The sequence below is a fragment of the Alligator mississippiensis genome, chromosome 9, assembly GCF_030867095.1.
Source record: "Alligator mississippiensis isolate rAllMis1 chromosome 9, rAllMis1, whole genome shotgun sequence".
NCBI lineage: Eukaryota > Metazoa > Chordata > Crocodylia > Alligatoridae > Alligator > Alligator mississippiensis.
Genome location: NC_081832.1, coordinates 17,051,376 through 17,075,765, shown reverse-complemented (window position 1 = coordinate 17,075,765; position 24,390 = coordinate 17,051,376). Strand labels below are relative to the sequence as shown.

Genomic DNA, 24,390 nt, shown 5'->3' with positions numbered 1-24,390 from the left:
GGGGCTTCTCTCCGCTTTTTTTTTTCTTAAAGGGCCAGAGCCCTGGCCAATGGGACAGCTGGGGGGGGGGGGGTGTCGAGGGGGCTCATGCAGAGCCCCCCATGCAGCATGGGGCACTGGGGGCAGTTGGGATTGCCCCCTGCCCAACAGCATCCAGTGAACACAGGGGCTTTTTTTTTAAAGTACCAAGTTGGGGTGGGCAGGAGTAGCCATGGGGGGGCTGGGGGAGCAGGGGGGAAGCGGTGGGGGGGCTGGCAGGGGTCCCCCCATGGTCCCCTCCCCCACCCCTAGTACTTCCTAGTGCTTCCTCCTGCAGCCACCAGGGACTGCCCAAATCATGAAAGCTCTCCGAATCTTTGTCGAAGATTCAGAGAGCTTTGAATAGATTTGAACCTTTAAATTGGTCCCCTGATTCAATTCAGATTCGGCCACCAAATTTTGTTGAATCTCCTCCAAATCGAATCACCACCCAAAGCTTTGCACAGCCCTAGTGGATGGTTCCTGCCTTGAAGGCAAAACACAGCAGTGGCTCCAGGAGAGGAGAGCAGAGCCCTGAAGAAAGATTCTCCCAGAGCTTGTGTGGGAAGGGTGGTACTGGGAAAAAATTGAGCCATTAATAGCTCCAATTACTGGGTGGGAGGAAACAGATCAGCATATTGATCCTTCAAATCATCTGTGACAAATCTGCTCTGCTTATGTGCACAGGGGGCAGCACAGGGCAACAAGCCCTGGGGCGAAGAATAAGGGGCACATGCAGAGGTGGTGGCTTGGATTCCTAGCTGTGGTAAGCAGGGTTACTACAACAGCCCTGGGCTAAGAGCAGAAGTCCTCCCCATACCTGCAGGGTGGTTATGAGTGGGACAGGGCTCACGAGGTCCTGAATACAGGCCAGGCTGTCGCTGAAGGTGTATTCCACAGTCTCTGTTCCAATGATTGTCCAGCAGGAGCCATCATTCAGCAGCTCACGGTTTGCTTCCTTTGGGCATGGAGATGCCTGCACAGAGTCTCCCATCACCATGCATGTTGAGGCAGTGAGGATAAGGGGCTGGGGACCAGGACTGTGCCCCTTTGGGAAGTCACACCACTTCCCTCTGGTTCACTTGCTCCATCAGGAAATGGAGATGATAACGCTCACTCTTTGCATGTAGTTGGAGGTGAATTGCAGATGCTATCTGCCCTGCCTTTGAGAGGATCACCCAGGAGCTTAGTCCCATGATGTGGATGGAGTGAGGGGGAAGCTGTGTGGATATGGGGTGACAGGTAAAGTTTGGGCAAGCCCACCACGGGCAGGGAGGCTTGATGGTCATCACCACACAATGGCTCCCATGTTGCCTAAATTGATTAATATAATTTGGGAGTTGAGGGGGTTTCTGTTCATTTTAAGGCCCCCAAGTGATGAATTCAGCAGCAAATAACAAGAGAGAGAGGAGCTGGACCTGAGGGTGCTTGGTCACCTTAGAACCAGGACAGTTCCTCACGGGCTGCCTACACGGCACTACCTGGAACTGGATCACTTTCTCCGTTGAGAGGCACAAGTACATCCCATCACTGCCCTGGAACTGGAACGCGCACTTGTGGAGCTGGGAGATGGGCTCATCCACATCCAGCAGGGCATACTGCTTGGTGACTTTCCGAATGATCTGTGGGGAGCAGGCCCACATTGGTTGACTGGCAGCAGCAGGGAGCTGCTCAGTAAACATATTTAACTTTTTGTGTGAACTCAACAAAGAAAGCAATGTGAGGCTGGTGGTATGACCTCTCAGCCCCCTCCTTTCATTCTGTGGGATGGACATGGCGCCAAGGCAGTACCTGCCATTGCCACAGCCCTCCCTGTGCTACTGTTCCCAGACAGTCTGCACTGTGCTCCAAGTGACCAGCCCAAAGTGCATGCTTGGACCTGTGCTCTGCACAGACCACACTTCATTGCTGCAGGTGAGGGCAGCTGCAACCTGTTCCATTATATGCTACTACTGTGGATCCCTGGCTGGGCAAAGTGGGGGCATTGAACCAAAGGCAGAAGCAGAAACCAAAGGGATATCCCACAGATCCTTGCCTGGGAAAAGAAACCAAAGTCTATGCTTCCCTGCATAGAGGGTAAGTGACTATACTACCAGCTCCCCCGGGACATCTGTCACAGAGCCACAAGGAACACCCTGAGTCCATGACTGCAACCCGCACAGCTGCCATGCCTGCCCATGTAGATGATGGGGTTTTTTGTTGTTGTTGTTTTTGGGGGTTTTTTTAAAGAAATTTTTCATGTTCCAAGCCAAATCAGCCAAATTAAGTCCAAATCCATGAATCAGACTAGTACCACAAGTGGCCCTACAACCAGCAAACATCCTCCACCCTCACCAGGGTCCTCAGATATTTCCAAAGTCCCTTGGCAGGCATCCATCGTGCAGGCCCACGCTCGGAGGCTTGGGGCTCAGATGCCCACAAGCTTCACCTGCCCTCAGCTATATGGCTGCAGGAGCAAGTTAGGGAGGAGCCTCCCATTTCCATAAAATGGATTTTAAGCCCCAACACCTCAGTGGGTACTAAACCATGCCAGAAGAACAGTTATCGCAGAGAGGGTTTAACAAAAACTACCTTCATGGACCCAGATACATGGTGTTTCCCTTGCCAGGTAAGTATGTAGATGAAGTGACTAGTCAACCACAACTGGGCAATGCAATGGCATGGTTAAATGCTGAATACCTGCCCACCCCTCATCCCCTCTCCTTGCTGGCCGTGGACACCTGAGGGCGAGCTTCAGGACAAGGAGGTGAGTGCTACAGCAAGCACAGGGCAAACCAGCTGTCCAGGGGAGGAGTTTGTCACAGCCCATGCCTGCTTGAGTTAAGGAGCAGCTTGCTTGTCCTGTCTGGGAACTGAAGCCAGTGGTGAGTAGTATCATGTGTTTGCTCAGACCCATGCAGCCAAAGCTTTGAGCGTGGGCTGCTGCTTCTTGAGTCTGAATCTCTTCCGAGCCTTACCAGGGGAGGCAGCATGACACCGGTAGCTGTGCAGATGAGCTGAACTACTGAGCCGTAGCGAACGTACCCTTCCCGCAGAGGGAACTCACCCTGGACGCAGTGCTCATCGGCTTCCCATGGAGAGAAAAGGAGGCAGAGTTACCAACCATGAGAAGAGAGCAGCTTCTTGTGGCATAGCTACATTAACATATTAGAAGGGAATGATTCTTGTCTCCCCAGACAGCCTGCTGTCATTGAGGGCAAGGGTTTCTCTGGACACTTTCCAGGCAGCCACAGACTGTCCTAGTATGAAGGGCAATAACTTTTGTGGGCAATCCAGAATAAGGCTCTGGACAGATCAACTGTTTAAACTAGCATGAAAAAGTAGTGGAGAAATCACAGTCCTCTGAACTGGCGTAACATTGGCTGATCCATTGAAGAATTACTTCTGAAAGAATCAGAGGTGGCATTGCCCCAGGGATGGAGGGAAACACAGAACCTTGTGCCCAGCAGGCAGAAGTCCCCTGAGATTCCCGAATGTTGCATGGGGCACTGGGATGACTAAGTGATGCCTCCAAATTCAAAAACAGGGAAGACTGGGATGTATCCCATTTCATGCAAAATAGAGCTGGCCATCAGTCTTTGGACACATTGCCCAAACAGGCACAGCTTGAGCTGCCCTTGTCCAAGACCACTGAAAACAGTAGGTGTCTTTTCATTGATCTCAGAGGGTATTGGAGCAGGCCCCTAAGGAAGAAATGGCTTTGGGATTTGGAGATGGGTGGTGAGGACTCAACTCAAACTACTTCTTTGGGAAAGAGATACTGGGTGGAAGTGCTAAGACAGGCCCGGGGAGAGCAAGAGACGGGGCAGGGGTTGTTACTGCATCTGTGCACTTCTGTGTGACACAGTAACAAACAGGAGCTAAGGCAGCAAAGTGACAGCAGTTTACCTGGAGGAAGCTGCTCCTCCTCTGGCACAGAAGGAGGATGACCCATGCGCCTGGGAGTGCCAGTAGCAGGTATCCGAGAAACCACCAAAGACAGACACTGCCATCTCTTGTCATTGCATCTCCGCAGTATCTGAGTTCCTCCCCCCTGGGAGTCAGGGCAAGGCCAATACAGCCATTTTATAGCACTAAGGTGCAGAGAGGCTAAATGACTTGCCCAGGCTTTCACAGATAATCTGAGAAGGAGCAAAACAATGAGCCCAAGTCTTGCAGACTAACATCCTGAGTGATGAACTATCCTATACCCAACAGAACTCAGTTTGCAGGGAAGGGAGCACAGTGGCCTGTAGAGGCCCTGAGGGCCTGCTGGAAGCTGGCCTCAGAGATTCATGGGATTTAGGAAAAAGGGCACTTAGTGACCTGTGATTGTGACACTGAAAATCAGTTCAGTTCATTATCCAGGTGCTTGGTTGGCCAGATCCATCCCTGCCATTAAAGGCTACAGTTCCAGTGGCTCTGCTGATGTGCATCCTTTTACACCACCATGCATGTGGCCCCCCATGTGCTCTGCAGAACACATCAACTTCCTCACCCAGGTGAAGTGTAAATGCTGCCCACTGCCTTGCACTGGCGATGAAAGCGCCGCCTTCTACAGACAGGTAGCGGGTGCTGACCGTCTGGGAGCGCAGGCGGTTAAAGAGGGAAACCTTAGACCCAGATGAGATGCACACTGCAGAACAACAGACAGACAGACAGACAGATAGAAAAACTATAGCATTAGTGCTGCAGCATTAAATGCACTTGAACCAGCATCGGCTCTGGAGGGATTTTGTCCAAATGCCAGAATATGGCTGAGGTAATTGATAGCTGCATAGTGCATATGCCTGTGACTGCTCTGCAGGCAACATGTCCTTCCTTTCCCCTGGAATGCTACTGTCTGGTTGGAGACTAGGGATGAAATAGGCACTAGCAAATCATCTGGTTAAACATCTGGTTCTGTCAGGAGTCATGGTGAGCATGCAAGAGTGGGATCTATGAGGGCAAGAACATCTTGAAGAACCTCATGGACTGTAAGGTAAGTAGCTGTCTTTTCCCTTCCCTACTGAAATGTTGCAATTGCTTTGCGACAAGACTAGCTACCTACTCTATGAAGTGGTCACTTTTTCTTACCCTACGTGATATTTGCTTACCCTCCATGCATTTTTCATGTTGGGCTTTTGTAATGGGTGGCCAACCTGTGTGTACAGAACGCTGAACAGAAAGATTGCCAGAGCTTGATACATTCAATAGAAATACACCCCCATCCATTCTTCCTTCCATTGGCTTTGGAAAGGCCTGTATTGCATAACTGACTTTCCTAGCAGTAGAAACACTGTGAAGAAATCATGTGATGGCGTTTGGGTTCCTTTACACCAGGATCTGATTTTCCTACAGCACCTGAAACCAGTGTTCAGGGATTAGCTACCCAGCTAATCAGCAAGCTGCAATAGGACTTGCTCCTGCAACAGCACAACATGGAAAGTAACAAGAAAACCACTATTCTCAGCCCTTCACCCATTAGCTCCCATGGCTGAGTCTGCCTGCCCAGCTACTTACAATCTGTGTTCTTCAGAGACTGCTTCTTTTGAGAGGGCTTGGAGATCACTTTGATCAGCTTGCTGTGGAAAGTGCCGATCTCTTGCCCATTGCTGAAGAAAAGCTTCAGAACCAGCCGAAAGTGTTTCCGCTTGTCAGCATCTGAGATGTAGAGTGCCTTGGCACAGCTGAACTCCTGTGAATAGCAAAGGGCTATTGCTAGACAGCAGAGGCTGTATTTGGAGCCTTTGGCCTAATGTCACTAAAGACACATCAACATGAAGCTCAGTTACCTAGCTGAATTAGTAGCATCCCTTTCAACTGCAGATTTCTTTAGCTGTGGCTGGTGGACTTTATTTGCTGGGGAGGCGAGAGCCTGGCCAATAGCACTGATTAGATGCTGGTTTAGCATAGCAGATCCTCTTAAACTCATATTTTTTACTCATGTGACTCTCATACTATTTTCCTAAAATTCCTACTAAAAAAAATTCCTACTGGACTGGGGCAAGGGGCTTGACTGAGCAGAGACTGACTACTGTGCAGTAGTAATGAGCTACTGTGCGGTAGCTCATTGCTACTGTGCAGTATCATCAGAAAAAAACCATGCGGCGACAGTACTGCGCAGCAATGGCAGGTACTGCACAGTCATTTAGTACTAGCTTATGTCTGCTGCTCACATAGTCCACCGCTTGTGTAGACATGGCCAGTGTGTGTGTGTGTATTCTCCCCTCCCATCTATCTAACTCTCTGTCTATCCATTTGTCAGAGACTTTTAGAATAAGCCGAGTCCTATAAACATGCGTGAATATGCTGAACCTTACATACATGAATTACTCCTGCTGGATTAACTGCAAGGTTGAGCATATGAAAATTGTAGGAGTGAAGCCTTAGGTTGTAAGTTCTTTGGGACAAAACTTGGATCTTCCAATGTGCATGAAAAGTACCCAGCACAAGGAAGCCCTGATTGCAAACTGCAGTATTATGAAGAGAAGGAAAATGACCACAAGACTCCCTTTCATTTCTGACAAAATACAAAGGCATAGGGTCAGACAGGCAATTTATGCAGCAAAGCAGCCCACACCAGAGTCTTCTCAGTGGGAGCATAACAGAACCACTGAATCACCAGTGCACTTTTTACTTATCCAAAGGCCCCGGTAGAGTTACAGGACCATGTATACATATCCTGTGCTGTGTATACATATATACATATACATACATAGATACATATCCTGTGTAAAGACACAATAAGGCCTGTGCCTGCCCAAGAAAGTGTAGTTTAAATCATACTCTCACTTTAAAGCATTTTGACCCAGTGAGGGACCCCTTCATGTGGCTGTAGTGCTGGGAAGCTCTCTGGGGTCTCCAGGCACTAGATGGCAGTTCTTTCTTGTCTTTCCTGGTGTACTTTGGATTTTCAGAAAGAACTGTCCACAGTCCTCTGTTCAGTGTGCATTTACAATGAATCTAAACACAATCCCAGGAGACAAGTCTTCCATCACCAGGCATCAGTGCCACATAGCAGTGCCTGCTATATCCACCTAAGGAAATGTGTGGCCAGACAAAGCCTCTCCCACTCGGACATAATGATGTCTATTCAAAGGCACTATAGGTTCATTTAAAAGGGCAAATGATTGGCGATGTTATTACAGGTGGAACGAAGAGCTCAGGAATGGCAGAGGCTTTGTTGACATAGGGGTAAGAGAATTCCAAATGGAAATGAATGTTCACATGTGATTTACCCAACATAACATGCGAACTCTCCCTAGGTTTACAGTTTCCCAGGCATCTTGGCGTTCTTTCTGTACTGATATGCCTTGCTCTAGCTGTAACGAAAGGCACTGCAAACACAAAGGTCCTTTTTGTAATGTTTCTGGCCCACCTCAGATCCCACATTCTTTGGAGACCTAAGATAATGCTTTATATTTTTCCCTATAAGGACATGCCAAGTTATGGCTCCAGCTCTTGAAGTTTGGGACAAGCTGGTGTTTTCTTTAGCTGTTTATCTGTAATTGAAACACACTTTTATTTTGTGATGTGTTGCATTGCTGTTCATCAGGAGACTACCATGGGCTGGGAAAGCTGTGTAATCCCTGGCACGCTGCCAGCCACAGGGGCTGGGGAACCAAAGAGTCGGCAATGAAGAAAGATAGGTTTCTTTGCAAGCCATGAGAGCCTGTCTGACATTTCTGGCTGCCACATGTACCACAGGATGATGGCAGAGTGAGAGAGAAGGAGATTTATTTATAAGGAGGGAACAAAAGCAACATCAAGAGGAAAGTGGGAGAGAACCAAGAGACTTTACAAAGCCGAACTTCCTTAAGGCTGCAGCAAGCATCCAAACATCCAAACTCCTACATTGTCCAGAAAACTAGAGCTGTCCCATCAGGCTACAAGTCTCAAGAGAAGCACAGGTGAGTGTTGCCTGCAGGAAAGGGAGGCAAAACCACAGGGACACTTGAATTCTGCTGCTACTCTACTCATCTGTAAGCAGTAGGTTTCGTCCTGGGTCGGCTTAGGAGGTTGGTCTGATTCTCTAACCCCTGGGCAGGTAGTAAAATACTCTGCAGGTAATGAAATGCCTGCTCATCCCACCAGCAGGAGAGTACTGTAAGGCTGAGGTTTTGTAATCAGATCTACTCATTGCCACTTTGCCTAGACAAGACATGTGTCATCTGCATCTGCCAGTTGATAACAGGATATTAGAGCAGAACTAATCAAGTGCTCAGGTAAGACAGGGAAGACTTTTACAGTCTGTTAGACACTAGGTAGATGAGCCAAGGAATAGCTTGGCTGCACTGGTCTCAGCTGGCAGTCTGTTCCACCTAGCCCAGGCAGCAGGCACTGGAACAGCTGCTCACCTCCAAGCCAGGATACATTACCTGAGCTGCTGTGGCCTGAAAGTTGCCTTCTTCTGCCTGAGCAGCTGGGCACAAATGTGAGCTGATCTCTACTGGAAAAAAACACTCTTTTGCACAAGTAATGGCTAGCAGCTTCTTCCCATATACTGTGGCAGATACCCAGCCAGGATGGCTCTGCTTGCTGCCAGATTGCAAGATCTTTGGGACAGAAGCTGCCTTTTTGTTCTGTGCTTGGACAAAGCCCGGTACAATGAAGTTCTGATCTATAACTGGGCCTTAAATTAATATCCACTGCACACTGCTTTCCTGGGACAGAATAGGGCATTTGGGCAAAAGGCCTCTTTCCTCCAAAACTGCAGGTCCTTAGCCCCCCACTTTCCACAGCATGGGCACCTCCCTCCCCTAGAGCACAACTCTTGCTCTGAAAAGAAGCCAGTGGAGACAGGAGCTGCCTGACCCTACACCCCTATAAGCACTCAGAGCTGAAAGTGGCATGAAGTCCTGGCTGCTCTATATGAATGGTCTGTGCAGCACTCCAGCCCTAAAGCAGAGAGGCTTGGGAAGTGATGCTTTCCCAAAGTGACTGCTACAGTGTCCCATTCTCTTTTGGAAAATGGCTCAGAGGTAAACCACGCGTGCCCTGGAGGAGTTATGGGAGCATGCATGCAGTAGGGAGGAGTTGTTCATGGAACAGGGCTTTACTCCACTTACCTTGGAGTCAGGCTGTTCCTCAAAGTTCAGTTTCTGGGTCTCCAAATGGCTGCTGCCCACACTGTCGAGTCCCATGTATCCACACACCCTGAAACCAGCCTCTCCCAGATTACTTGCTGGAAATGAGAAGGAGAAACATTCTCTTATGAGAAAACTGGATATGCCAGGACTACTCTCCTCTCTCTTGTTCTTCTACTCCAACCCCCTTCTTTTCCTCAAACCTCTAGCATTCCTGATCCTCCTTCACCCAGGCCTCTGCCTCTGCATATTCCCAACCTCTTTTGTCTTTGTATATTCTCTCCCTTGTCTATCTCACACTCCTGTCCCTAGACACATTCCAACGGCCCCTGGTTTTGCAGTGTTACTATCATATGTGCATATGCTGCCCACACGTATACACAATACTCTGCAGGGACAGGAGAGAGATGCCCTGAGCCTTTGAAAACCACACTGGGGATCTGCCAAGCTGTTAATGTCACAATCTAAAATGCCCACCTGAAAACACCTCTGCAACCATTGTCCTTCCCTCCTGCCAGCCCAAATTAATTTGCTGCTGTCACTTGTGTGTTTGACAGTAGTTCAGTTCATGTGGTCTCTGGAGAAGGGATTATGGCTGAAATTCTGGCTCTTTTGAAGTCGTTGGCAAAGCTCCCCTGGCCTTCACTGGTGCAAAAATTTGACTGTGTTATTTATTTATACATCTGCATGATACCTTGTAACCTCTGGGTGCTGGGTGTGAATAACAAAATAGGTGCTGCCACCCCCAGGGAGAGGTCTGCATGGGAGAAATGCTTTGCTTTGCCGAGAATCTGGGGAAGCAAACTCATTCTTTTGTCTTTCTAGCACTGAGAATGCCACCCCGTTCTACTGGCAACCAAGTGCAACATTTCCCAGCCTCTATGGCATTTCTGCCCTGCAGATGCTAATTATACTGTCATTATTTAGTACTTGTCATACAGTGCTTATAGCCAGTGGGAAGAGAGTAGCAATGATTTGGCTTCTTCATGTATCAGAAGGGAGTGTATCAAATTTCCTCAGTCTGACACAGCTGTCCTGATGTGGCACTGTATGCAGACCCCTTTCAGCAAAGCCAGATTTTGTATGACCACTCTTCTGAGCCTGCTGTGGCAACAAATTTGGAGACTGTAGAATGGGTTGAAGTATGGGCTGCTTCTTCCTACAAACTCAGTACTGTGTTTCTGCCTCTTGATAAAATACTGCTAATCCCCCAAACTCTGCCTTTTTCTGGGAGCATGCTGGAAGAGCTGATGTGTTATATTGGCCATCTCCTTTTGGTCTGTTTGAGTGTTTGAACTAAACATGCAGCTGTTTTGCACTGTTAGCGCCTGGGCACCCACATGTGAATGGGCCCCAAAATATGGGAGTTGCCATCGTGGTGGAATGAGTACTTGACACCAACTTTCCCCACTCTGTCCTGAGTTCTGCTCATTGGGAACAGAGGAGCAGCAAGAGTCCTGCTCTTACCTTTCACTTGTTCCTGTTTTAGTTTCCATCCTGGTCCAGTCAGGTAAACGCAAGGTGGGGGGCAGAAAAACCTGATGAGACAAAGCAGCACCTTTGTTAACTGACTTGGACATTTAAATAAGGGGCTGTGCTCATTGGTGAGTGAGGATGCACATTCACTGCTTTAGAAAAGTGGATTTAGAAAATCCAGAGCATTGCCCTAACCTATTCACTTAAAGAAAGAGAGGAGGAAAAGGAGAAGACAGAAGCTGTTCCAGCATCCTTACCATCCTTATCAGCAGAGTTAGCTGTGCTGAAGCAGCTCTTTTAACATCTCCACCAGGCACTACAAACCAGCTACTTTCAGTGCCCTCCCCAGCACCTCCAGCCACAGCATCCAGACAACTCTGCCCAAGGCATTTGCTAGCAGCAGCCACATCTATCAGATCTTCTGTTTAGCTGAACACACTAACCCTGCTCCCTGGAAGATGGCTGAGGGGAATGCAAGAAAGAAGCCTTGCGTTTTCCCCGCCTAAATCAAGGGAGAATTTGTCATGGTGACTTTGGAATGTGGGCGTTTCAGCAGGTTGAGAACAGAGTTTGTATTCATAGCCAGATTATGAGACTAATGCAAATAAATCTATACCCAAAGTTTTGGAAACACATTTTCCTGTGTTTTATTTGGGTTTCCACTGTCTTTACATCCATGTGAATGGTACAGATTCATCTCATATTGATACTATATAAAATGTTAGGAATGAAAACACCAATATGGTGTGGTTTGAGATTTTGGGGCCTTAGAGTCCTTGGGTCTGTATTTACTTAAATAAGCTAGCTACAGTGCAGAATGCTGAATCCCCTTAACCAGGAAAAATAGCACTAGCCCATTTAAACTTTAACCCAGAAGCTCTGGACCAGCTTGTTATTAGTTTTTAAGGTTTTGCTTCTCTCTTTCCTGCCAAACCCACTAAAACCTGCTTCCCAGCATCCTTTGCACCATATCTGAAGCAGGGGGGCACCAGGGGTGTATTTTTGGTTAGCCTCAGTGACGCAGCAACTTCCCTCACTGGCACAGCATCTCCAGAGGATCACAATCCCATGGCTATTAGAGGTGGTCCTAAACCAAAACTGCAGACCCATGCTCCTCTGAACTCCAGGAGAGGCTGGGTCTCCATCTGCTTTTCAGAGCTGTCTCCCTTCTCTGTCATGCATAACATGAACAATTCCCAGCTTGTCCTTCAGATAAGTTTGGGACTGAGTGTGTATCCAAACTCTACAGCCTCATCCCACCTCTCTGAATATTATTTCCTGTGACAGAGAAGAGAAGGGAGTAAAGGAAAGCTACACCCCAGCCTCAGTTCGGGTCACTCACAGCATAACAGAGGGAGAGAAATGACTGTAAGGGAGGGAAATGAATGATAGAAAAAGGCAGAGAGTAGGAGAGGATAGCAAAGAGGAAAGAAGGTCTTCCACTGTTAAGTGGAGCGAGAAGAGCCCACTTGCAGGAGCACTCTGACTAGTGTGGGGGGAGACTAAAGTGGCCACTGGAGTCCCACAGATCCTCCAACCATTTATGACACAGCATTCAGGAGATCATCGAATCCAACCTCCTGCTCCAGGAAGGATCACCCTTCTTGAAACTATTCGAGTATCTGTCTAACCTGCTCTTAAAAATTTAGAAGGCTAGAGACTCCACAATCGCTCTAGGCCATCTGTTCCAATAACCACCAATATCTACCCTCATCTGTTCCAATAATCACCTTTATCATAAGAAAGTTCTTCCTAATACCCAACCCAAATTTCCTACATTGCAATTTAAGACCATTACCCGTTGTCTCGTCCCTGGCAGACACATAAAATAGTCTATCACCATCCTCTTTATAATCACTCTTTATGTATTTGAAAACTGTTATCAGATTCCCCTCAGCCTTTTTTAATCTCCAGTCAATATAATTATTTAGAGTAATTCATCAATGTAAACAACAACAACAATAGTCTAGTGTTGATGAGTTGTCAATCTTTCATCTTGAGCTACGGATGAAGGGCCAAGGTGTTGTTGCAGTATGAAGATGCTTTCAAATAACAGCCTTTTGGAGACTCTGGACACTAACAGAAATGTCCAATCATTCAGGTGACCCATCTAAGTCCTTGGTAGGGTCTCCAGGGCACTAAGATAACTGAGCCTATTTTAGCCTTTTCTCTCTGTGTTCTTTTTAACTCTATTCTGATTGGTTGTTTGGAGATCTTCTCTTTTTTCCATTATTAATATTGGATCCATGAAGGCTGACAGGTATCCAGAATGGGATATAACAATGGAGTTATATTACTTTATCTGCTTTCTCTTAATGGAAACGCAAGGAAGTTTGAAAGGGAATTCGAAGTGGCTGTTTTTAGAGGGACTTTGTAGAGATGTTATAAAGAAGGGTATGCAGGGCCTTGGGAGTTAGATAAATGGCCTACCTTTTTTCATTGCCATACGATTTCTGTGCAACTTTTGCATGCAATATCAGCACAGTCTGGTCAGCTGGAAGTTGCAGGTATCTGCGCACTCCATCTCGAAGCAGGTGATTTTGGTCTGGAATGGATCTAAAAGACAGTCCTGAGTCATATCATAGCCACTGGGACACACAGCTTTGCTGCTGACTACGGCCAAGTCCTGCCTTGGAACCAGTCTAGAAAGTGAAGACAATGAGCACGTCTGCATGTAATGCCCTCCTATTCTCCACCCACCTGCACTCTGGTGTGCATGCTGTGCTCTGGCTAACATGTCACCTTGATAATACAACCTGTTATACATAGGTCATAGTCATGCCCGTCTCTGCCCAGCATTATGAAACCTGGTCTGTTCACTACACTGTATGATATCGTACATACTAACAACAGACGTTTTACCAGCAGTTTTGAGACAACTCCTTCACTCTGTCAGTGCTTCTACCAGCAAATAGGTTAGTGTCTTTGAGGGGGAGCTGCCCTTTCAGTAAGACGTCTCACTCCCAGCAGGGGCCCCATTTAATAAAGCACAGCAGTACATGAAGAAGTCAGCTCTCTCATTAAGAAGCACTGGGAATCAGACCCATGCAAAGTTGTTGTAGGACAGACCCCACAATTAAATATTATTTGGTTAATTTAACAGCTGCTTTCCCTGGCCTTCAGAAGAGAGACTCTCACAGTTTACCGACACTCGTTCCCAGTACTTAGGAAAGTACTTGCCGTTCTTCCTCTCTTCCTAGGACTTTCAGTTCCTCCTCTCTGCCCTGTATTTATGCAGGCAGCGGCTGCCTGACTTACAATTCATTCATTTCTTTTCTTATATTTGGGTACTTGAAAACGCCAGTGCCAGATTTTCTGATGTGCTGGATCTGGACCTGGACCTGTCATATGCCCCTGTGCAAAGGGAGTTAAAATGTTACCCTGTCAGAAGGGTGGCATTTTACACACGTTCGGCCTGGTGCTACTTAGTCAAGAACGACCTATTTTATCTTTAATGATTTATTTCTCGTTGTCATTGACCATCATCATGATACTCTTGGTTACACTACACTGGAGCTGCCTGTCATGGAATGCATTCTGCCATTTCCTTTCATTTGAATGCACCCTTCTTATGTTGTATTTATTTTCCCCTCTCTCCCTGGTTCATTGTGAATATTTATGGTAGTGAATAATGAGCATGATTGGGGAGATGTTATTCTTGGAAGCAGGAGTGGGTGTTTTGTTTCTGTCAGTGATTGCTGGTTGGAAATACCCCCATTGTGACCTAAGAGGAGAGGATCAAATCCTTATCTGGTGAAAGGAAAGGTGGTTCTGTTGATTCCAGTAGATTGGGGTGGGCAAAATGCGGCCCAGGGGTCAGATGTGGCCCACCAGGCCATTCTATCTGGCCCGTGGGGCCCCTAAAAAATTTAGAAAATTAATATTTATCTGCCCTGGGCTGCCTGTCATGCGGCCCTTGATGGCTTGCCAAAACTCAGTAAGCGGCCCTCTGCCCAAAATAATTGCCCGCCCCTGCAGTAAATTCACACTAGCTGCACACCTGGCCCACAGACTGCTAACATGGTAGGTTTATGCCTGATGTAAATCTCACAGCCTCACACTGTGCTCAGCTATAACCTGAACCAAACATAGGCCATTTATTTTAGAAGAGGCTCCAGCCAGAGAAAAGTTACACAGCTAAGTGGCTTATGGGCACTGTGGAGATGTCTTGAGCTACTGTCTCATCTTCACAAGAGGTAAAACTCTGTTGAGCACAGCACCAGCCACAGCCTGAGAAAATGGCCCATTTGATCCATCAAAACCTGGCAAGTGGGAACAGAAGGCTTGGGATTGAGTAGGGCCATGAGCCACTCACTACATGACAGGAAATACTGGAGAGGACGGGAACAGGAGCTGTCTGGGTAGGATCCTCCTCATACTCCTGCTCGGGGAAAACATTCTCCAGCAGATGTTAGGAAGAAAGTCAATGGAGATCCTGCCCATTCCCCGAGAGCTACATATGAAAAGGCTGTGACTTCCTCATGTATTTTGTAGGAAAATGAAAATACTTGGGCATACTCCAAATACAGGGTTGTGTAGATAAATACCCATGCTATGTTCCTACATACAACCTGATAGACACAAATGGAGAGTTTTCAGATGCACAAGAAGGACCAATACTGAGCATCTTTAGTTTCTCATAGATGAAGAACTCATATGAAAACTGGATGGAAACAGTCTCCCAGTGTCTTACTCTGGGTTCTTCCACTGCTGCTGGCGTCATATATGATGTGACACCCAGCCAAATGGCTGCTTCATACAAGAGAGTTGAACATGCCAGCTGTGGTTACTTAAAACCTGTGTTTTGCGGTATATCTTCCAGTGGCTCTCTGGTGCAAAGAGCTTCTCACAGCTCAAACGCCCAAGTTTCATGGCTGTGAAAAAGGGGGAAAAACTGCCTCTAAAAACATGAGACGCTTTCCATATGAAAACCTTTTCAGACACTTCACCTGCCAATCCTGCACTTTTTGGTACAACACAAACCTATTGGAAAAGGGCATTGATCCTTACAGCTTTCAGTAGCAACATTACAGTATGGATCAGACATGCAGCCATTCATATCAAGATTCATAGATTTATTATCTCATGCTACAGTGCTGATGCTATAAGTCAGAGACAACCTGGAGTCCTCTTTATCTGAGGTCTGCCCCACAATAATTTTGCATTTTTGTACTCTACAGTCTTTTTCACCTTTGATTTGTAGGTTGGTCTCTAGGACTCCTGTTCCCAGTGAATGATCACATATATTGTCCAAGATGTGTCACTCAGCTCTTCAACTGGTGTGAATCAGCATAGTTCTAGTTGAAGTCAATGAAGCAGCAGCAGATGGGCCTACCTACCAGGTAATAATATGACCCTCTTTTAGCTGATACAAGGCAGCTGCTAATGTTATCTGGGAAGTACAGGTTTTCAGTTGGCGATCCCAATCAGGACTGCAGAGCTTGAATTGGCCAGATGTGTTGTTTCTACTGATGAAATAGATACGTACACACCAACTGCAGATGCTTCCTCAGCCTGACTAAGGGTATTTATACTTGAAAGCTTGCAAAGAAGAATTTTTCCAGCTATTGGAGTTGGTCTAATAAAAGATACCATATTTACCCAAAGAATCTTGTTTGCCACTTTATCAGCTTTCCCTGGATACTGATCAGTTGCTCCACTATAGCAGCAGTGCTTGCTTCAATCTGTCAAATGGCTTAATTTAACCATTGATAGCTGCTTGGCTGTTTATAAGCTTGCATGGACAAGGACATTCAGTATAAAAGTTCTTGAGCATCTTGACATAGCATTGCTATCCAGTCTGAGTCATAGGATTACAGGTAATAATGGAAAAAGGAGTTGTCCAAAAGGATGATCTTCACTTGCACATACATCTATCCTTGCTTTTTGGTCAGGAAACAGGCTGAAATGAACTGCACACCCAGGAATTGGTGCCTCAGTACCTTATCTTTACATATTTGTTTACACAATTGTGTACAAGTGAAAAGTGGGTGCACATCATTGCTGTTCATAGCTAGCAGCTAGTGTTTTACCTTTACTTCACACTGGCGAAAATTGTGACATTAGGGGCATGGCAGTGGATAATATGGCTCAAAAGCTTTGATTGTTTTACTGGGCCTCAACATGTCCTTGCACATGGGGAGTGTGACATTGTGAGTGCATTTGAAGATTCCAGTTCAAGGCTCGGTTGTGGTGATGCACATGGTTCAATGAAAGACCCTGCTCATAGGTTCAGCCTACTCTGGCGTTTGGCCATCAGCATTGAAGTTCTCCAAGTTTTTGCTTTGTGTGGTTTTCCATCTGCCTAGTAGGCTTTGATCAGAAACAAACTTCAGGGTTATGCATTCCTCCTTGATTAAGGTCAAAAAGGATTGTCTGGACAGGGAGTCAAATGCTGAAGAAACAGCAACAAAGGGGCTTACTGTTTCATGAAGCTATCTTGATCTAAACTGAAGGAGCTGATTCAGAGACAAAGGTTGGGTTTGTGCAGCATAAAGCAGTGGGAAAAATGTCCTGCTTTGATTTCTGTTTCACCCTTTTTACTCTTTCTCTGACTGAGCACTGAGGTAGTAGAAGTGGCAAAGCTCCCATCAGTCACCCGCACTCTCTGGGACCGTTGTGTTCCATTTACGCATTTCTCATTCACCTGAACAGGGATCAAATTGCTCTTGATTTACAAGATAGCTAGAGATCCCCCTCAGCCATGGAAGTGGATCTGTACTGGTGCTGGCTAAGGGACCCAGGCAAGGCCCATACACTTTTAGTACAGCCAGATTCTGCTGTGGGAGAATCCCTGAAATGTCAAGAGCAGGTGGAACCAGGAGAGGAAGGCTGAGCCAGGACAGTTATCCATCCAATGAAAACAGCTAACGGGAAAATTAATGAGGTTGGCTATAGAAAAGGGAATAGATGAGGTGATAGTTCAGAGGCAGTGCCAGGAAGGGGTGCTTAGTTTTTGGATTAAGACATGCTGAGCTTGACATCACAGAAGGGTGAACCCTGCTGCATAGGTTTCCATATGGTGTCATTTTGGACCGATGTATTAATGTGAAATCATGATATTACTGCAAGCACTGTTGTTATTTAGGACTCGCATGGCCCCATGGGTGCACGGGGTGTTATATAAGGCTTATTAAAGTGGGTCTGGAATATTTGCCTGCACATTTTTACATACACTGCTTGGGACTGATAAAGCAAGTATACAGCAGATACGGAGCAGCAGATTTTCTTCGGTGGTGCAGTTTCAAGATCCAGTGCAAGAACCAGCTACAAAGACTACTTAGAAAAGTGAGGTTTTGTCCCCTCTCCCTTCTCTACAGCCATTGCAGGCTAAATATTTGCACTAAATTGTTTCAGTAATGTGCTTTCAAACACTATTCCCCATTCTGAATGTAGTAGCGACCACCCAGAGTCCATCATCTGGTTTAAATTTACCATGTGAAAGTCAAAGAGCTATTACTAAAAGGAACTTAACTCACTCGCTCTGCTCTTTCTGGCACCTCCTGCCTGCTTAGAGTTATAGGGAATTATTCACTTTTTATGACATTTATTATATTAAATTATTAAAAGGCTTTGATTATGCTGCTGTGTTAGTACAGTGTCATGTTCGCAGCCCTGCATAGGCCAAGTTTTCTGAGCTCCTTCTAAAAGTCTCCTTGTCAGAGCCCAAATTCCCATTTGGGAATTGAACAGTTTGCACAAAGTAAAGTATTATATAGAAGCAAAATAAGAAAGGAAGAGGGTTCCCTTCTCCACTCCCCCCATTCCTGACTTTTTCTGCTTGCTTGATATTTGTCAATAACGCCTTAAAATGTTGGAAGCCCTGTATTTAGATGGGCGTTGTTTGTCCCCTGGGTGTATACCTTTCTATAGATACTGCATTTTAAAAAAAGATTCAGGAAAGGGTAAAATTGCAACTGGTGACCGACTGCCATTTGGGTAACTGTGTTTGCAGTACAGGCAGACAAACCTGAGCTGGCCTTAGTCTTGTTTGCTTGGGTACCAATAGTCAGGACTGGAATGGGCTACCCAAGTCTCAAGGGGGAGTGCTTTACTGCTACTGACACCCGAATGAGCTAAGTTAAGAGCGTCTACAGCACGTCTGTACAAACTCCAATTACTGTACACCTCAAACCACGCTCTAGGCCTAGCATAGGAAAAGGTTGGTAAATAGCAATAACTTTATGGCAAACAAATAGGATCTGCTCCATCAGGCCATCTTAACTGATGTGTTGTCTCAAGTTTACCATGTGTATGGGTCCTTCTTCCTTTCCTCCTCTTGCCTTTCTCCATGAAAATCGTGGAACACAGTGAACTGACTGTAACTGCTGCTTTAAAATCCATCCTGTGATGATTTGTACTTGAAGATCAGTTGGATTTCTGTGCCACCTAGTCCTATCACAGCCATGACTTGCACATCCATATTTTTAACATGTAAACAAAGCAGGGGTACTCATACAATTCAGCCTTCTTTTCACACTCCTGCTATCTTGTCTATCCTTGTGACTCCATCAGCTGCCCAGCAAGCCTTGCTATGTATTGTGTAATAGGAATACGTGGGATAGGAATGCATTCTGGATTGTGTTCAGCTGGTCCCCAGCCTCACTTTCTATTTAGCGGGATCAGATCAAGTAGTTACTAGTCATACAACTCATATTTGTGCCCACAATTGATTGAAATTGCAGATAAAATATGAATGCAATTTTATAGGCATAAAACTTCGCTCTCTGTGCCTTTGAAACTATTGCTCTTTGTTTCTAACAATAGCTATAATGTTTATATGTGCCATTACAGCTATTAGCTGGTTTCAAATTCTCTTGTGAAGGAAATGATACAGCTATTCTGGTCTCCTTGGAAGGAAAGCAAAAGTTTATAAAAATTAAAATAAATGATTCTCCCATTTTCTCTTTTGGGGATGATCCATGCAAATTATCTTACCTCATGTGAATGCAGTTCTCATGAATTAGAACTGCTTGGATGAATGGAAGTTTGCACAGCTGGGTAGCTATATCTCATTTTCACTTTCTAATTGAAGGGAATGATTATTATGTCTTTCTTATCTTCTCTGAACCTAGGTGCTTTGCAGATTGTTCTGGAGTCATTGTTACAGTGAGCAATTATTCTATCACCCAGTTAGAGAAACCAAAAAGCTTAATAAAAAATACCCATTGTAAGGGTCTGAGTTGCACTTTGGACTGTGAGCCTGGGACCCGTGGTGGTTGCATCGCTTCTGTGAATGGAACCATTGTGACATTTGGCATGGAAGGGAAACCTATTACTGTAGATGGGAAGCCAGCACCTTTTTTAATCCAGACCAGCCAGACCTTGTGGCCTTGAATGTACATGTATATTTATAACTAGAAATAACATATTACTGTCATTTCATGCACAGGTGACAGCCTTTTTTGGGCTTGAGGAATATGCTGCCTGCCCAGTTACCAGCTGCACCAGCACTAGTTTAAGAACAGGGAGTGAAAAAAATGGTCCACCTGAAATTTACCAGGTCATATAGGTGAGACAGAAGGTAAAATTATCCAAGGCATAGTGTAGCCAGTCATACATCCCCTTCCTTCAGCATCACAAAAATCACCCGAGATACAATATTAACTGGTTTCCTGGGAAAGTGCAAGGAGGAATTGATGTTCTGATTCTCATTTGCCCTATATGTGGACTAATCATTTATATCAGTGGCAGTTGAGTGCATAATGCAAATAATTCAGAATGGCAATGGTTCCCACTACCATTTCACTGGGCTGGATAAAATGTAAGGCTAACAGAGAACCTGGTCATATGCATTTGATAGTGCACACCTATTTGCTCCACAGCCACAGCTCACAAAGCTACACCACAAAGCTACAGGTGATCTGTGTTGTTCATGAGATCAGACCAAATGGCTACTATGACAGTCATTTTTGGTCTTGAAAGTTATGAATCTCTGATCTCAATAATAGTCCGGTGGCATTACCTGTAGGATTTTAATCTAAACCACCTGGTCAGTGCCTTCTTGTATAGCTAGATGTGTGAGCTCCCCTCCCAGACCTTCAAAGGTAAAGTGTTTTCCAAATACATTCCAGTAACAGAACAGGGAAGAATAACAAACCCACCCCTTGGCCCCATTTAAGCTGAGGGTAGGTAAAGGCTGAAGAGGTGTGTCTATTTTTTCAACTATACACAGTTTGAATTTGATGGACTTCTTTTAAGACTGAAATCTCCAGTTGGGCACAGCTTCACCTTCCACCCTCTTCATCACATGCACAAACACGAACAACTCAAGACAATTGCAGTTCAACAAGGAGAAATGCAAAGTGCTGCACCTAGGGAGGAAAAATGTCCAGCATACCTACTGCCTAGTGGACTCCAAGATGAACATGAGTCGGCAGTGTGACAAAGCCATCAGAAAAGCTAATGGCACTTTATCATGCATCAGCAGATGCATGATGAATAGATCCAAAGAGGTGATACTTCCCCTCTATCAGGCGCTGGTCAGACTGCAGTTGGAGTACTGCGTGCAATTCTGGGCACCGCACTTCAAGAGGGATGCGGATAACCTGGAGAGGGTCCAGAGAAGGGCCACTTGTATGGTTAAGGGCTTGCAGACCAAGCCCTACGAAGAGAGACTAGAGAACCTGGACCTTTTCAGCCTCTGCAAGAGAAGGTTGAGAGGCGACCTTGTGGCTGCCTATAAGTTCATCACGGGGGCACAGAAGGGAATTGGTGAGGTTTTATTCACCAAGGCGTCCCCGGGGGTTGAAAGAAACAATGGCCACAAGCTAGCAGAGAGCAGATTTAGACTGGACATTAGGAAGAACTTCTTCACAGTTCGAGTGGCCAAGGTCTGGAACGGGCTCCCAAGGGAGGTGGTGCTCTCCCCTACCCTGGGGGTCTTCAAGAGGAGGTTGGATATGCATCTAGCTGGGGTCATCTAGACCCAGCTCTCTTTCCTGCCTATGCAGGGGGTCGGACTCGATGATCTATTGAGGTCCCTTTCGACCCTAACATCTATGAATCTATGAAATTAAGTGGATGTGTCATTATGACCTGCCAAGGACATCCCATGCAATTAACTACATCACTACATAAAGCAATGCAATGATATAGCTATTACAGTCCAGTTCACATGCTGGGCTGTGAAGTAGTCTCAGAATCTGACTGTCCAACTGATGCCAAATTAGGCTGGTGGTAGTTGTGTGTATTCTGGTTATTATTTCCTCCTCATTTATACTCAAGAAACTGTAATGACTTCATGGGGGTGCCCCCACTTATGCTGGTGGCAGGAGAAAGAAAGTTTTTAATGTGGTGTAAATCCATTCAGGGGAGCCCTGCTAGCTTAAATCAGGAGGAACTCAAAGCCTGTAGAGCTATACTAATTTTCTCCAGCAGAGGATCGGAACCAGGTTCTCCTCTTGCTGAGGCTAATGCAAATCAGAAGCAACTCCTTTGAGAGCAGGACAGTACACAGGTGAAAAGTTGATGTCAATGAACAGGATCAAGCCCAGCACCTGTTGAAATATGCACAATTCCTGGAAGGGAACCAACTTGGCACATTTACTGATGTACACATGCTGAGGATCTGTGCCAAGGGACAAACATGGGGACAATAAATGTAGTATATAAATGATGCAGGTTGTATCCGTGTTGGTCTAAGGATATAGGCAGACAAGGTTCCTTGGGTGAATTTGATATCTTTTATTAGACCAACCCAAATGGTTGGAGAATAGTTATTACACAAGCTTTCAGGTTCAAAAACCCTTCGTCAGGCTAAGGAAGCTGCAGCAGTTGGTGTGTGCTCTTCCTGGATGGAATGGTGTGTGCTCTTAGGTGGTTAAGTGCATGTAGTTTATTTTACGTTTGAAAGCATAGCTATAAATAAAATTCAGAGAAATCCCTGTGCCAATATGTCAATTTCTACTGCAAAAATCAGTGCAATGAATAAGGACTCCCTGTAAATACGACCTACCCAGTGGGCTAAGAACAAGCCCTCTTTTTTTACATGCAGCAAGTGCATATGAGTGAGTGCAGCAGCATCAAGAAGTTTATTACATCTGTATATTTAGGTATGGTTTAGACCAGTGATTCTCATCCAGTGAGCCACAGCACCCTGGGGTGCCTGGAGACCCTCTCCAGGCGGTGTGGGCTGTCGGTGATGTTAGGTGGGCAAGCACCGCTCACAAGAGGAACCCAGAGACTGCAATCGGGGTGTGTGCTGTTACAGACCGCTGCCCCGCGGGACCTGGCTGGGCCCCTTGGCTGTTAGTGGGAAGTGAGGGCTGCTGGGGGGTTTGTTTGTTTGTTTTGGGGGGAGTCGAGTCTAACAGGGTTGAAAACCCTTGGTTTAGTGCATGTGTCTGTATCTGCTGCCTGCACCCGCGGGTGTGTGTGTGTGTGTGTACACACGTGCGTACGTGCGGGTCTGCGTGGTGCGGTGTGTCCCGCGTGTCCGTGGCCGGTGGCCGGCTCTGGTCCAGCCGCGCCGCTCCCGCCCCGCCCCGCCCCGCTCCCTCGGCTGCCCCGGGCCGCCCCCGCCCCCGCCCCCGCCCCGCGGGTTAAATGCGGCAGCCGCGGCCCCCGCCGCCCTCACTGTGTCCCGAAGCAGCCGACCCCGCCTGCCCGCCTTACCTGTGCCAGCAGCACGGCGGCGGCCCGCGCCCGGCCCCGGCTCCGGCTCCTGCTCCGGCTGCTCCCGCGCGGCTCCGCGGCCGCCCCTCGGCGCTCTCCAGCCGGCCCAGGTGAGTGAGCGGCGCGGCGGCACCTGCGGCAGAGCGAGCGTCAGCCCCGCCACCCCAGCCCAGCACCCGCTGGGAGCAGGGCCCTGCCCGGGCTCTGTCCAGCACCGGGTCCTAGGCTCCTGCCAGCCCTCGCACCCCAGCCCCCGGGGACAAGCCGAGGTGCTGTAAGGAGCCAAGAACATCCCGACTGCCAGGGACCGCTGGGACCACAGGTCTGTCTTGCCCCATCTCCTGGGTGGCCCTGGATCCCGTCCTGTGGGTAGGTGTCTGGGGGAGGAAGGCAAGGAGCTGTCAGCTGGAGGCTGGCAGGGCTCTGGGTACCCACAGGTGGGACTGGAGCTCTTGGTCCCCTTGCAGCTCCAAGCCTGCCAAACTACCTCATCCGAGCTCCTGGGCGGGAAGTTTTGCAAAGCGAGGAACAGCTCTCCAAGTGAGCTTGGAGGAGCTAAGCCGTGCAGCAGTGCTTGGGGAGAGCACAAGCTCCCAGGTGCCAGGGCTGGGCAGTGCTCTGAGGGAGCTGGGACTGGGCATGATGCTCAGAGGCACCACGAACTCGAAGGAGCCAAGCTTCTAGGAGCTGCTCCCAAGAGCCAAGCCCTGGCACAGGGTGATGATGAGGTAGCAGGAGCTGACAGGATCGGGGAGCTAGCACCATGGTCAGAGGGCCAGGTCTGGAAATGGCACAGAGAACAGGTGAGAGAGAGTTCCCAGGAGTCAAGGATTTTGTGTTAGCAGCATTTCTCCTGCTTTTAAACATGCTTGAGTTTTCCTCCTGGAGAAGAAAGAAATGATGCAAAGATCTGAAGAATGAAGTCCCTGGGTAGAGGGAATATAGCATGGAGGAGAAGTGCTCTGGCCTGCTTCCCCTGAGACCAGCAGTTTCCCTTGCTCTCCCTTCCCAACCCCTGTGCTGTCCTCCCAGGTTGGGACGTGCGCTACAGCGTTCCAGACCCGCCCCCCTCAAATACATACACACACACACTTGTTCTATCCTTCCATACAGAACGCTGTGTTAGGAATATGCAGTGGAAATAACTGTGTGTGCCCAAAATTGTATGTGTTGCCATGTAGAATAAGTTGCACTCACTCTGCCTGTGGAATGCTTTGCTGCTTTCTTTATACCC

At 47.1% G+C, this 24,390-nt stretch overlaps 2 protein-coding genes across 5 annotated transcripts in view; one reads left to right on the top strand and one right to left on the bottom strand.

The window, feature by feature from the left end:
• The window catches only part of RBPJL (recombination signal binding protein for immunoglobulin kappa J region like), a 35,541-nt gene that overhangs the window by 2,265 nt on the left and 8,886 nt on the right, over positions 1–24,390 (bottom strand). The window contains exons 2-10 of the mRNA XM_019484584.2: positions 23,157–23,289; positions 12,972–13,097; positions 10,533–10,603; positions 9,048–9,163; positions 5,500–5,674; positions 4,496–4,633; positions 2,976–3,085; positions 1,500–1,640; positions 839–994 (exon numbers count right to left, since the gene is read on the bottom strand). Coding sequence (XP_019340129.1) covers positions 839–994; positions 1,500–1,640; positions 2,976–3,085; positions 4,496–4,633; positions 5,500–5,674; positions 9,048–9,163; positions 10,533–10,603; positions 12,972–13,097; positions 23,157–23,289 — 1,166 coding nt within the window. The remainder of the gene's footprint in view (positions 1–838; positions 995–1,499; positions 1,641–2,975; positions 3,086–4,495; positions 4,634–5,499; positions 5,675–9,047; positions 9,164–10,532; positions 10,604–12,971; positions 13,098–23,156; positions 23,290–24,390) is intronic.
• The window catches only part of MATN4 (matrilin 4), a 47,963-nt gene continuing 31,231 nt past the window's right edge, over positions 7,659–24,390 (top strand). Inside the window, exons 1-2 of one of the 4 annotated variants that reach the window (XM_019484582.2) lie at positions 7,659–7,889; positions 15,745–15,883. The gene's annotated coding sequence lies outside the window, so the exon portion shown is untranslated. Of the gene's footprint in view, positions 7,890–15,744; positions 15,884–23,173; positions 23,267–24,390 lie in introns of those variants that run through there. The other 3 variants (XM_019484583.2, XM_006275789.4, XM_059733189.1) reach the window with 3 other exon arrangements.